Source organism: Pinus tabuliformis, chromosome X (assembly GCF_031772625.1).
Source record: "Pinus tabuliformis cultivar Carrire ecotype Pingquan chromosome X, CPIR1, whole genome shotgun sequence".
Classification (NCBI taxonomy): domain Eukaryota; kingdom Viridiplantae; phylum Streptophyta; class Pinopsida; order Pinales; family Pinaceae; genus Pinus; species Pinus tabuliformis.
Window position 1 is genome coordinate 1,429,783,323 of NC_142308.1, and position 14,627 is coordinate 1,429,797,949.

The 14,627-nt window shown below is 37.3% G+C and overlaps 1 protein-coding gene across 1 annotated transcript; it reads left to right on the forward strand.

The window, feature by feature from the left end:
• The first annotated feature begins 341 nt into the window (after nucleotides 1-341).
• Nucleotides 342-7,526, forward strand: LOC149145396 (uncharacterized). Its single transcript, XM_089452433.1, has 3 exons — nucleotides 342-488; nucleotides 2,738-6,400; nucleotides 6,588-7,526. Exons 1-3 carry the CDS (start codon nucleotides 342-344, stop codon nucleotides 7,524-7,526), a joined length of 4,749 nt encoding a protein of 1,582 aa, XP_089308559.1.
• Nucleotides 7,527-14,627: the final 7,101 nt, after the last annotated feature.

Here is a 14,627-nt window from a genome sequence, read left to right on the forward strand (position 1 = left end):
GTTTTAAAAGAAGCAAAGTTGGAGAGATATGCCCCCAGTCCACAGGATATTCCCATTAAACTGGTTTCCGTAACTTATTCATGTGGAAAATAAAAGATATCCGAATATATAGAACGACTGCTTATCATGAATGCTTACAAGGAAAAGTAAGGAATTAACGTGAGAAAGAGAGTTCAGATCCAATATTGGGAAACGACAGTCAAAGTGTAGTGTAGGTTCAGTATGGCTATCGCCAACTCGGTATTTGTTGGCTGGGCTATTGCGTTGTGCATGCAATAACTAACGAAACAACACACATCTTTGGCGAGCCCATCGCAAACGGCGAGAATGGTGTGACCAGTATGTCGTTCTCTGATGATATTAAAAGTGAGGAAGAAGTGACTGAGATCAATGCCGATGACGAGATGCCAACATTCCTGGCTACCCCAGTGGTGTTTTCAACGCCTTCTGGTAAACAGTTTTCAGTTTTCAGTGATAACAGTTTTCAGGTATTTATAGGATATGCGTTTGGAATTCTCACAAAGTATCAGAAGTTGCACATTAAGCTGACTCCCTTAATTAATTGCTTTCGATTTTCTGCTGTCGCATATTAGTAGTACGTGATCGTTTGAGATAGTAAAAGGAGGTAGAGTTTAGTAATAATTATGCGAGTGTAAACTGTAACAAACTCGGTTATTAATAATTATACAAATGTTTGGTCTGTTAAAATTGTATGTTATTTTTCTTGTTCAACTAAGTATCATCAAAGATGCAGTGTTCCACCGCAAAAATGAAATTCATATATCATATTTGCTCGCCATTAGTTTTTATCTTTTCACATGTGCATTCAAAACCCATAATAGGTGACAGCTCTTTTATAGCCAAGGCACGATTAGAATTAATCTTCAAGTACAAATTACTTGTACCCAGTGAATGTGTGAGTTTTAAATAGGCCACATAATTTACAGATGCCATCAGGGTATAAATTTGAAGGGTAATTCTACCTGTCAAGAAATTTAGGACACGATTTACACATGCCATTAGGATATAAATTTGAAGGGTACTCCTACCGATCAAAGAAAATTATCACTGTTTATTTTAATTTCTCCTTACATGATGTTTGATTTTTAGTTTTACATATCATTTAAGTATTATAGTTTTGTTTTTTGTTTTGTTTGGTTGTTTTTTACTTATTATTTAAATATTATATATTATATGTTTTTTTCTTTATTTTTTGTTATAAGCATAAAACATTTTTTTAGTATAAATTTTGTGTTTTGTCTTTGTAATTTTTTAATTATAACTTGATCATAAAATATATGTCTATGTTTTAGATTACATTAAATATTAAGTAAATTATTTTTTGTGACAGAAAGTTACTATTTTAATATGTATTTCATTTCGTGAATGATGAGCGATTACTTCTCTTTTTATTTTCTTTTAAAGTAATAAAATTCACTAAACTGCATTAAGAGGAGAAAAATAGAATTCCACATAAGAGACTAAATGTTTCAAATAATTAAATAAGATTAAAAAATTATTTAAAATTATAATTTAATTGTAATGATTGAATAATCATCTTTATCTTTGGAACCATTAATATTTGGTATAGTCTGATTTGTACACTAAATGACTTTTTAGAGGGCTTTTCCCCCATTAATTTTAACCAAAATCTAGCAAAGATTTTCGAAAATTTACTTTAAGTTGTTAAATTTGTAGAATTTGCCTCTAGAAGGGTTTTGGAGATGCTGAATACATTTCTGCATTAAAAAATGCAATTTAAATAACAAAAAACACATTCTTTATTGAAAATGAATGCGATTTCAATAACAAAAAAATAACATTCTTTATTGAAAATGAATGAGATTTAAATAATAAAAAAACACATTTTTTCTTGAAAATGTTTTGCCCAGTCCTCCGAAAGATCTATTTTGTCTATATTTCTTCTATAAGTTAGACTACGCCTTAATTTTATGGATACATGTGACCTAGAAATAAACAAATTCAAATTAGAACTCATTTACTATGATTTTAAAGCATACTTTCAGTATTAAACAACTATTAACGTTTTACGAATAAACTTGACTTTAGAAATAATTAAATTGAAATTTTGAGTATAATTCTTTTTTGGGAATGTTATGAGGCACAAAGGGAAGATTCTTTGTATAATCTTAGCCTCCAGTATCATACTAGAGAGGTTAAGTAGTTTCATTAATTAAATAATAATAAAAAATTAGAATTACGATTTAACATTGATTATTGAATAATTATTTTTACCTTATTAGATTATTTAATATGAGTTTAAAGCATACTTTCAGTCTTGCACAACCATTAAAATTTTATGAATAAATGTGACTTTGAAAATAAATAAATTCAAAGTAATTCACAAGTACAATTTATAGTGCCCTTCCTCAAATCTCTCATGATCTCCTTTGGCTACAACATTCCCATTGAACAACTTGGTAGCTTAATACTCAAACAAATCCCTCATATATTAAACAAAATTCATTAGTATGAATTCAAATAAAAAATTATGAATCATTTTGCAAAAAATCAATATTTGTAAAAAAGATTAAAACTTACATATTTTGCACCAAGTAAGTATATTGTGCTTGGGAGGAATATTTTCCTGGGAGGAGACCTTAACTTAATAAGGAATGCAGATGAGAAAATAGGAGGGAATTTTTTGGTCGATCCCTCAAGAGACAAACTGGAAGAAATCATTCAAACACACAGTCTTATTGACATCCCTCCTCAGAATGGCCGCTACACCTGGTCAAACAAAAGAACAGGCAAAAACAATATCAAAGAGAGACTTGATCGAATTCTGGTTCAGGAGAGAATTGTTGCCAACTTCTCGAGGATTCGAAGTACAATTATACAGGGCTTCATATCAGACCACAAACCAGTGGCGCTGCATTTAGACAAAGGGGAAGACATGGGTCCGCTGCCATTCAAATACAACAGAGCATGGGATTCCAGTGAGGACTTCAGAAACGTGATAAAAGAAGCCTGGGCAACGGAGATAACAGGCTCCCCACACTTCATTTGGGAATCGAAGCTCAAACTGCTGCGGATTGCCATAAAACAGTGGGCTAGGAATCACGCGTTAGAGGAAAGGAAGGAAAAAACCGACCTGCAAATGAAATTAGAGCAATGGAATCAGGAAAAGGAAGCCGGCCAAGATACAGAAGAAGACCAAAGGAAAGAAAGTGAGCTGTATAAGGCGCTCTACAACCAGCATCGTAAAGAAGAGGACGAGCAAAGACAGAAATCAAGATGTCTCTGGCTCAATTCTGGGGACAAAAACACCTCGTTTTTCCATAACAGTCTTAAAGTAAGGAGAGCTGGAAACAACATTGAAAGGATAACATTTGAAGGCAGAGAGCTTATGGACCAAGGGGAAATCAAGGAGGCGGCATCTAGACACTTCCAAACTCTTCTTACAGCAGACCCTCACTATCAGGAAAATCCGGAATTCCTCAATATCATTAAGAGAAAGATCTCTGAAGCACAAAACTGTGAGCTGGACAAAGAAATCTCAAGGGAGGAGATTGAATGGTCAATCCATAGTATGCCCTTGGACAAAGCCCCTGGGCCTGATGGCTTCACGGTGAGCTTTTATAAAACTCACTGGGATATCATCAAGAAAGATTACATAAGAATGGTGAAAAATTTCCACTCAAAATGTAAAATGGGCAGCAGCATCAAATCTTCACATTTAGCGCTAATCCCAAAAGAGCCCAATCCCCAATCTTTTGACAGGTTCAGACCTATTTCATTGTGCAATGTCTCTTACAAAATTATCACTAAGATCCTGGCAAATAGGTTAAAAAAAATCCTTCCCTCACTCATTTCCGAAAACCAAGGAGGATTTGTCCCCAAGAGACATATAACAGATAATGTTATTCTCATTCAGGAGGCGATACACAGCAGCTTAGCCAGAAATGAAAAGGGTATGATCATCAAGCTGGACATGGCGAACGCTTTTGATAGGGTAAACCACTCTTTTCTACAGGCAGTCCTAAAGAACTTCGATGTCTCAGAGCTCTACATCAGCAGGGTCATGGAATGCATCTCCTACAATTGGACAGCCCCTTTAATTAATGGTAGGCCCTGCAGCGCCTTCAAAAGTTCAAGAGGCCTGAGGCAAGGATGTCCTCTATCTCCTTTCCTCTATATCATCATGGCAGAAACACTAAGTTTGCACCTGGAAAACAAGCGAAAGTTAAAGGAAATAATAGGAGTGGACATTGTTCGTGGAACCAAGGGGATCAATCACTCCTTATTTGCAGACGACACCCTTCTAATCGGCGGTGCATCAAGCCTCATGGCCAGGAGATTCAAGAACATCCTGGACCTCTTCCTTCAAGCCTCTGGGGGCAAATTAAACAACAATAAGTGCATGGTCTATACCTGGAATGTACCAAGATACATAACTCAAAGAATCTCTATGATCATGGAAATCCCAGCCCAATCAAATTGGTCCCACTTTATGTACTTAGGGCTGCCACTAGCTAAAGAATCAATCAAAAATGAAGTTTGGGTAAAGCTAATCGAGAAATTGAGAGGGAAACTGCAGAGCTGGGGGATGTATTGGCTCAACTTGGCGGGCAGAACAATACTCATCAAGGCCATTCTATCAGCTCTTCCTATCTACCAATTTGCCATTACCCTCGCCCCAGCAAGCATCCATAAGCACATGGAGCTGATTATCAGAAGTTTCCTATGGAAGGGGGGAAAGCAAGACACAAAAAAATTCAGCTTGGTGAAATGGGAAAAGGTCATCCTTCCCCTAGAAAAAGGAGGACTGGGAATTAGAATTCCAAGACTGGCAAATATGGCAATGGGCTTCAAGTTAACTTGGAGAATCCTCAACGAGAAAGGGACCTGGTGGACAGAGGCCATCAAAAGGAAATATCTGAATGGGATCAACAGCAACATCCTCTCTGAAGTCATCACTGACAGACATTGTACACCTGTTTGGAAATTGATCAAAAAAACTCTTCCCCTCTTCAAATCTAGCATATCTAAAGCCCCAGGTAACGGAAGACATATCAGCATATGGGAGGATAGAATTATGGGCACGGAAGCCAGGGAAAAGTCCACCAAATTCAGGCCCCTTCATCAGTGGATGACAGAAGCTAACCTCAAAACCCTCTTTGACATCTCCCTTTGGGACCAAAACAGCTGGATAGGATGGAAAGCGTTGCATCTCCCCAATGAAATAGAGAACCTCTGGACTGACCTTAAGCTCTCTCTCACAGGGTCAGCCCCTATAAACAGAACGACAGATGACAATTATGTTTGGGATCCAAACGGAGGCAACTACACAGTGAAAGAAGGTTACAAGGCACTCCAAAATTCAACAGCAATCAACAACTGGCATCTATATAAAGCAGCATGGAGAATTGAAAGCCTGCCGAAGATAAAACTATTCAATTGGACCCTGCTTCATGGCAAAATCCTAACAGCAGAAAACCTTAGGAAAAAGGGTATCCAGGGCCCCTCATTTTGTTTCATGTGCAGGGAGGCAGAGGAAAACATCATTCATCTTTTCATTGACTGTCCAGTTGCAAGGTCCTGTTGGAAGCTTATAACTAGTCCTCTAAATATTGGAGACCTTCCCAATCAGATTTCTCTCCTCCAGAAAGGTTGGGGGAAAAGCTTCCCTTACGCCAACAAAAACATGAATCTGGCAAAGAGGATATGGACCAGCATCCCTTCAAATCTCTGTTGGCAGTTATGGTTAGCTAGGAATGAAAGTATTTTCAAAAATACGAAACCCAGTATATCCAGCATTCTGGCCAAAACAACTGCTCTCATCACAGAAACAATAGAAGCAAATGGAATCTCTCAAGCTGACCCGTACTATATAGATGGCAGCGTGAAGGAGTGGGTTCGGAGATTCAACTGTAAACCAAGAGCAAAAAATAATACAATAACAGACCCTGGACAAAAGGATTGGAAACTGAGAGGGACAAAGGACGAAGTCAACAATTGGATCCAAAATCAAAAGAGGTTTACACTCCACTTTGACGGGGCTTCAAAAAATAATCCAGGCAGAGCTGGAGCTGGGGGAATAATTAGGGATCCTCAGGGGAAAACGATTGTTACATATGAGTGGGGCTTGGGTACCATGACGAATAACAAGGCTGAAGCTTACAGCCTTCTAATGGGGACCTCCATCGCCATGAAACTAGGCATCCAAAATCTTCTAGTACTGGGCGACTCTGCAATCATAACAGCAGCTATGAACTCTGGAAAAGACTTTAACCAAACAGCCTTAAACAGAATCAAAGGCAGAATCATGGATCAGATCAGGGGCTTCAGCAAAGTGACATTCAAGCATATCCTAAGAAGCAACAACGTGGAAGCGGATGAGCAAGCAAACAATGCAACAGGAAGATCCACGGGCCAGGTAAGGGAAAACAATGAGTCTTATGAAAGGGATATTCCATAGACAGGCCTCTATCCCCTCTCTCCAGGTTATCGGTCACCTCAGGCATCCGTATCAATGCATTTGGCCCTTCCACAACTTATCTTCATCATTTCCTATCCTTCTCGACTGCCAAAACAGGTGTTACAGGACAGCATATCGCCCTCAGGATCCGAGGAACGCAGGCAGGGTATGGACTCTCTCACTGACCAGCGCAGACATTTTCAGATGGTGTGATCACGCCCATACTGGTGGCAGGCTCCTCGGGCACGTAAAAATCACCTCTAAAGATCTCACCGATACCAAGAACAGATACTCTACTACTCGAAACAAGAAAGAACAAGTCCTCACCGCTCCTATAAATGACAGTGAGCATCTCAGGACCACCACAGTTCAAGGCTATGCAAGACAGAGGCGCGGTGATTTCTACAGGCGAAGGCTTCAGTTAGCGGGCTCCTTCCAGGATCATAAGATCAGCTTTTTGTTTATGGTAAACATCGGGCTCCTCTCGGTTTTCATTAGTCAAACTAATCTTTCGTTCTGTTTTCGCAGAGGTCCAGGGATTACTTATTTCATAGTGGACTGCGCTTCTTCTCCTCCGATCCTCCCTCTCAGGATTTTTGTCCCTCCCTTTGTTCTTCTCCGCCCTGCTACCCTCCTCCACTACCACCCCTCTGTTCTTCACTCCGTTCACTGCCTCATGGAGAACCAAGACCTGATAAATGTCCATGACCCAGCCATCAGGCCAATCGACAGACTCTTCAGCAGAGACTGCACCATGTGTAAAGCTCACACAATAACGATCAACAGTTTTGTGAAGCAGTTTAAGGATTTGAAGGATGATTTCGAAACTGATAGCAGGTCGAAGAGAAAGAAGCCAGAGAAACAGAAGGAAGAGATTGAAAGTCTCAAAGGAAGGTACAGTCACCTTGAAGAAGCCATCGATCAGATTAAAGCACTCTCTCAAAGTTACCAGGCTGAAGCCTCCACCAAGGCTAGTGCAAGGAGGGATCCCAGGCCGGATGATTCGGTCACACAAAAACTCCCTAAAATCTTACATGGTTTTCAAATTCTGCTGGTTAGGCGGCACCTTTGTAAGGCAATATAGCCAATCTCTTTTTAACTTCAGTCATTATAGAGGCAGAATTGAGGAAAATGGGTCTGCGTACCTAATTTTGATCCTCTTCGCTCTAATCTCTGACATCTATGTACTAGAATTTTGATCTTGGGGTTTTATAATATGAAAGTAACCGAAGTTGTTAAAAAAAAAAAAGTATCTTGTGCTTGAATGGATTAATATATAGAAATAAATTACTCTACTCTTAATTTTTGGAATGGATTTCCTCAAACCTTTAAATATGCTTGATCATGACATATACCATGAGAAAACACATGGGCTGTCAAAACATGGAATTAAAAACGCAATAATGTTAAATTATTAATTCTATTTTATTATTATTTTAACGAGTCAACATATTTACATAACATAACCAGGAATTGCAAGAACTCTTTTAGACATAATTAGTGTCCCTTGAAACAATAAATCCATTATTAATTACGGAAAAATTATTATGAAAACAAACAAAAAAATCATTTTTTGTTGCTTTATAAAAATTTATATATATACATATAAGATTTCCCTTGAATATCAAATTGATGTTGTAAAAAAAATAATTAAATATCATAATAATGTATAAATTTAAAAAATACCTTGTTAAAAAATAAAATACTAATAAATAATTTTCAAATTTAACGGCTGCATGCGATAATACTAAAAAAACATTTTCATACAATTTAACATACCTGACATAATTTTCCTTTATTTTTTTTTATTTTTAACATCAGAATAACCCCACCTTTTAATTTTAAAAATCTAAATAACCCGATCTCTTCTTTTGAAGGGTCAGAGGGGAAGGTTGAGCTCTCCGATATATATATATATGCGCCCCATTTCTGATTATGTATTTTTTTGTCGAGATAATGGAGTAAAAAATACCATTATCAGAAATGTGATATCAAATTCCCGTGTTGACGAACTGATAAAAATGTTTTCCTTGAGAATATTTACAATATTGTTTTAGGTTAAGGAAACCTATCAATTACCTTTTTAATGACAATTGCAAATACGAGTTTCCATCTTTTTAAAGTTATGAATTCGGGAGAGTGAAGCTAATTTTTAAAACCAAAAAATATAAGAAAAAATGATATATGAAAGTCATATTTAATATAAATAAATTCAATAAATTTGCATGAATAACTATTTATACATAATTATAATAACTACTAATATATATAATTATAATAACTATTAATATATAATTTTTTCCTGATTAATATTAAAATAAAAAATTTTAAAACATTAAATTTAAAAAAATATAATTTTATTTTAATTAAATGTCATAGTAATGTATATAAATATTAATGTTGTACTTTAATTTATATAGAAAATGATTTTTTCATTAATTTTTGTCGGTTAATTTTAATTCAGATCCATCAAAAATTTCAGTTCAAGTTATTTAATTTGTACAGTTTAAGTACTCTAAGGTTTTTTTATTGTGTTGAATCTATTTATGTATTCAAATATATATTTTAAGCAAAAAAAGAGATATTATTCTTTGAAAAATACAAAAAGAATGGAGATATAATTATAATTTATGGGAATGTTTAATAATTTTATGAATTTCTTTTACAACTATTCGCATAAATTTGCTTTTCTTAAAACGCTTCTTTCCAGAGAAATCACATATCAAATTTTATGTTAGCAGTGTTTCCAATCACTTACTATGGTTCAAAAGGCATCTACATAAAATTTGATATCTGATATCTCTGAAAAGTATTTTTATAAATTTATTCCTTTTAACTAACCAGGACATATAAATTGATAGTGAATGAGAATGTGCATCAATCCATAATAAACATCAAAAAACTTAATTCATGATACATCTCAAGCCACTAAAATTAAAAAAATAACCAAAACTAATTAGATTATAAATTTATTTTAAATGATTATTATTAATTAAAGATGGAAGTAATAAATAAATTAAACATGCCCACAAGGCCTAGAATAGATGGTGGTGGGTATATGGTTAAATCACTTTGTGATAGGTGATCCTCACACCTTAGATGCCCCACTTTGTCAAGCCACAAATTAAGCATGATATAACCTTTGCTTATATATATATATATATATATATATATATATATATATATATAAAATAAAAAAGAAGGAACAGGATTGTTAACCGCCAAAATTTATGTTACTTTTCCATAGAAATTCTTAATCTGTAAATAGGCTTGTTAAAATACAATGGGAAATACCATAAATTATCAATACTAAATCCCAAAAAAACACAACTCTTCTTCATAGGACATTTTTTTTAATTAAACAATTTAATTAAAACTATAAAAAAGAGATATATGTCAACTTAATCTTTAATTTATGTATACTTATAAAAATATTCTAAAATATTTAGTCAACACGGAATTCTTACCTTTAACTTCATAATTATTAATAATTAAATAAAAATTATCAAAACTAGATTCAAAAATGAATTTATGTATCAATAATTATAAGTAAATAATATGTAAATAATTATACTTAAGGAATATTATCAGTCCTATTTAATTGAATTATTCGGTATATATTTTTTAACTACAGATAGAGAGTAACATGTCAAGCAAATGTTTCCGAAATTAATGAACGATTAATATATGGGAACTATGCATTTCTTGTGTTTACATGGCAACGACGTGGTCATAATGTTTACAATTATGAATTATTTTTTTCCTTGGTTCATTTATAACCTTTAGAGATTATTACCTTTAGATTGCCCTTGCGACGGGATAAACAAGGTATTGTGAACGGTCTGATTTGTTCTTTTTTTTCTGCAGTTATTTGCTTGAAGGTCTTGATTCATTTTCTTATATTAAGTGCGATAGGGGTTAGAAAAATCATATAGTCAGACCTTTTTGAATTTAGATACGGTTAATCCCTACTGCCTTGCCATATAAATATCGTCCTCCATTTCGAAGTGTTCCTCGAACATGCCTAAATGACGAGAAATACTCTCGAGGAAGCAATATTAAGCACTTGGAGGAGAGACTCCCAATAATTAAGACGTTCCTTTTATGCAAAACAGCTCTTATAAGACCATATGTTTTTTGCACTTTTACTTGAAAATAGTTCGATATCAGAAGAACAGTTTGATCAACGACCTTATGAGTATCGTCTTTATATTGACATTCATTGTTTCAGTCCAATTTCATTCATTTGAACGAACAAACCATATACCACAACCCTGGTTATTATTATTAAAAAAAATATTTCCCTTGGTTCCACATGACACAGAAAATAAGAAAATTAGCTTTTAACAATTTTAATTACCTTCATTGCAGGCATCGCTGCAAGTAGTGAGAGAATCATTTCTTGCGTTAAAGAAAGAGTCTCCTCTTCAGTATGGAAATCGGGTGCAATATGGGTTCCGTGTCTGGCTGTAGAGGAGACCTAAATCCTTCTCTTACTGGATAGGAGACCCTTATCAATTTGATATTCTTTCCGGCTCAATCATTAAAATATGCAGTCAAATATTACCAATCTTTTAAACAAAATTGTCTTTGAACCCGTATCGACATAACACTCCCTACTCACTAACTAACAGATAATAATAATTTTTAACCTAAACATTTTTACAAGGTACGTGGTATACTAACACTTTTAGTCATGAAATAATGGATACACTTTCCTCTAACAATTTCGTTACAAAAGTTTATTGAAATATACAATTCGATATATACAATTCCATTTTATGTTTTAGTATAATTTAATAAATACTTAAAAAAATATGATTGTATTATTATTCTAAATGTATTTTATTATATTCTATAATTATTACAATTTTAGATTTATTTTCATTTCGGATTTATCAATAATAAAAAATTTAAATATCTTTCCACTATTAAAAAAAAAATTACATAACAAAAAATTTTGTTTTTTATAATACTTAATAAATTTAAAATTAGTTCCCCGATGCGGGTGAATAGTCAGGTTAGTGGTATGAAGGTGGCGTGGAGGGTGGGGACGTGGCCACTGACAACCGCCAGATGGATTTGCGGGAGGACGGAGACATCGTTTCACACATACTTATTAAATGCAGCATTAACGATGCCCTCCCACGATTATGACTTATCTGCGATGGCGCTTGGTCTGGATCTCATTCCTGCTTCTCTTCTGCTTGCCTTCAGGTTCAGCGAGTTGGCAGCTCATTGTTGTTCCTCAAGCATCAACCCCATCCCCTGTGTGACGCCCTCGAGTCTCGGGCAGACGTGCACGATGGGCGGGCGCCCCGTGCACGACGACAGGCGCTCCTTGGCACGACGACGGGCGCGTTTTGACACGACGACGGGCAGTGCGACGAGCGGATGGGCGAGCCTCCGACACTTGGATGGGCGACCCGTGCAGCGGGCGACCCATGGGCAACCCACACCCGACAGGCGAATAACCCGAGCGATGAACAACACGGTGGACAGCATGGTTGTATCGACGCGAGCATGGTTCGATAGGCAGGTGTGTTACAGCATAGGTGGACGCGGTTCTACGGCTCTACAGACGGGCATGGTCATGGTCACCCGACGAGCGGGTGGGACCACCCGATGGTGCGACGAACTGCAGGTGCGACGAAACTATGCGACAAAACGACAGGCTGTGGTGCGACGAAGGATATGACGAAAAACACTCGGGCCAAAATGTGGCTAAGTGTTGGACGAACATATTAAAGCACATAAGCATATGTTGTGGAGGCTTATACGCATGTATTGAGTAACATGTAAATATAAGCGAATAATAAGAAGATTAAAATATAATATAAACATTTATACGTGGCCTTATATGCATAATGGGGTCGGCCATGAGTGATGCTCCCCCATTAAAACATGAGAAGGACGTATATGCGATGGATAAAGTGAAGCCGACATGTAAAAGTATGTGTGCGTGGGCTTATGTGGTGAAATAAAGGGGTCAGCCTTAAGGCTAGACACCCTTCCATGATGACACGTTGAGAGCATATAAATAAGGCATGGTTTGACTTCATTTGAGCCATCGAAGATTCGCTCTAAGATCTTCGCATAAGAGGAATAAGTGTGCTGCAAAGGGTAGAGTTAATGCGCATTTCTCATGCGCATTTAACTCAAGGAGTGCGCATTTCGATCTCGGTTGAAGATTAGCATAAGTGCTGTGAACGAGTGAATAACGAAGAGCAGATTTGTACACGGTCTTGGTGCAAAATTGTGTGAACGTCTTGTTGACCCGTGTGGGGGCCCGTTCACGAACAAAGGTGCATAAATTGTGTATGTAAAAGGCAGATTGCCTTGATTGTAATATTTCTAAGTGTTGGCCGAGGAGTTTTCCCGGCACACTTGTGTATTGATGTATTATTGAAGGTTCATAATATATTGATTATTGGGCGGACTCGTTCGGGAGTTGCCCCTCCCATTCTACACGGTTGTTTGCAATTGTATTTGGTTTAATTGCATATGGAAATTGTTATGAATGGTTTATGATGAATTATGAAGATTAATGCTTTCATATGGTTATAAGATAACGGTTAAAGTATGTTTATATCGGTTAAGGCGTAGTCCATATGTACAAGTATTAACGAAAAGAACGTACACGGTGGTGCCGCACCCTGTCGGGCACGGAAAAAAAGTTACCGTAGGCTTGGGGGCGTGACAGTTGGTATCAGAGCTTGGTCTAGAGCTGGTGAGCAAGGTTGCTCGTAAAGTTGGAACCGGGGAAGACGAAGTACAAGGCATGGCAGGTTTGGGAAAAGGTGAAGGGAAGCTCTTGCTTACCTTATGCAGGTTGAAAAGGTTGAAGGAAGAGAGGCCCCGAATCCGAGAAGAACTTGAAGTCTTGGAGAAAAACATTGAAGAAGAACTTCTTCAACTCGGTTGGACAATGGGGCAAGGTAAAGTTGCAGATTGTGCAGCCCGGGAAGAGGAAGCCATGGTAGATGAAGATGTTGTGGATATGACTACGATGGAGGCAGAACTTGAAGGTGATCAAGTTGAACCAGGATCGTGCAGCTTATCGACATGGATGGGTGAGGTCACTCATATGGAGGAGCCTCATATTGATAAAGTAAGTATTGGTACTTGTGTTCCATTTGAGCATTTGGTAGATGGACCGTGTGCAGTGAAAGACAAAACCAGTTTGTCTATGCTAGGGAGGATCGTGCCAGGGATGACTATGATGGAACCTTGTATGAAGAAGCAAGGATTGTCGACTATTGCAGGACTTGTTGGGGTTACTTGTGACCTTATGGTTGAAGGTGCAAGGGCCCGTGACAAGGGTGGAACTCGATGATCGTTGTCGATGATTGGGTCATGCTTTAGCCACTTTGGCTAAGTGCCCGGCATGACTCATGGGCAGGTTGAAGGGCACACCTTTGAGTGGACTTCTCATGGCCGAGACCCAGAGATAGTCTTGATGGACACTTTGGTGGAGGAGCTGTGATGGAAGGGATTTATGATGATGATGCTTAGATGGACTTCTCATGGCCGAGACCAAGAGATAGTCTTGGTGGACCTTGGTGGAGGAGCTCATGATGACATGAGATCGTTGTGACTTTTGGGACATCATATATGGTGGACTTAGAGGTCTGATGCATTGAGGAGCTGAGGTCAGGTGACTTTGATGCAGTATGGGATGCATACTTCCAAAGTACATGCATAGGACATGGCTTGGAAGAGTGACTTGATGAGGAGGATCGATGAGACACTTTGAGGTGATGGGGTCACGATGATGATGATGATGCCTTGGTGGCTGTACTTGGACATGAGTTGAGCCGAGACTCAACCACTTTACACACATGATGATGTTGGGATAGATGTGGCAGACTTAGCACATTGACACCAACACTTCGTGGACAACATGTTGCAGATGAGATGGATGGAGTTTTCATGGACCTGAGCATGGATTATGGGAGCTGATTCTTGATGAGTCGGGGATGTGACAGGATGCTTTGAGGAACGACTGATGGTGGCATGAGGATGTGCATTCTCATTGTTTGAGCGTGACGGTTGGATTGATCACCCAACTAGTTCAGACATGGAGGCCGGCATGTACAGAGATGTGTTATCATTTGTTGGAGTATCATGGCAGCAGTTCACATGAGGACGACATATGGTGATCGAGATGGCTTCCCGTTGATGA

Coding starts and splice junctions, on each gene's coding strand:
- LOC149145396 (XM_089452433.1), top strand. CDS start 342: ATGTCGTTCTCTGATGATATTAAAAGTGAGGAAGAAGTGACTGAGATC. Junction 489..2,737: donor TCAGTGATAACAGTTTTCAG/GTATTTATAGGA, acceptor ATCCCTCCTCAG/AATGGCCGCTACACCTGGTC. Junction 6,401..6,587: donor CAGGAAGATCCACGGGCCAG/GTAAGGGAAAAC, acceptor TATCGCCCTCAG/GATCCGAGGAACGCAGGCAG.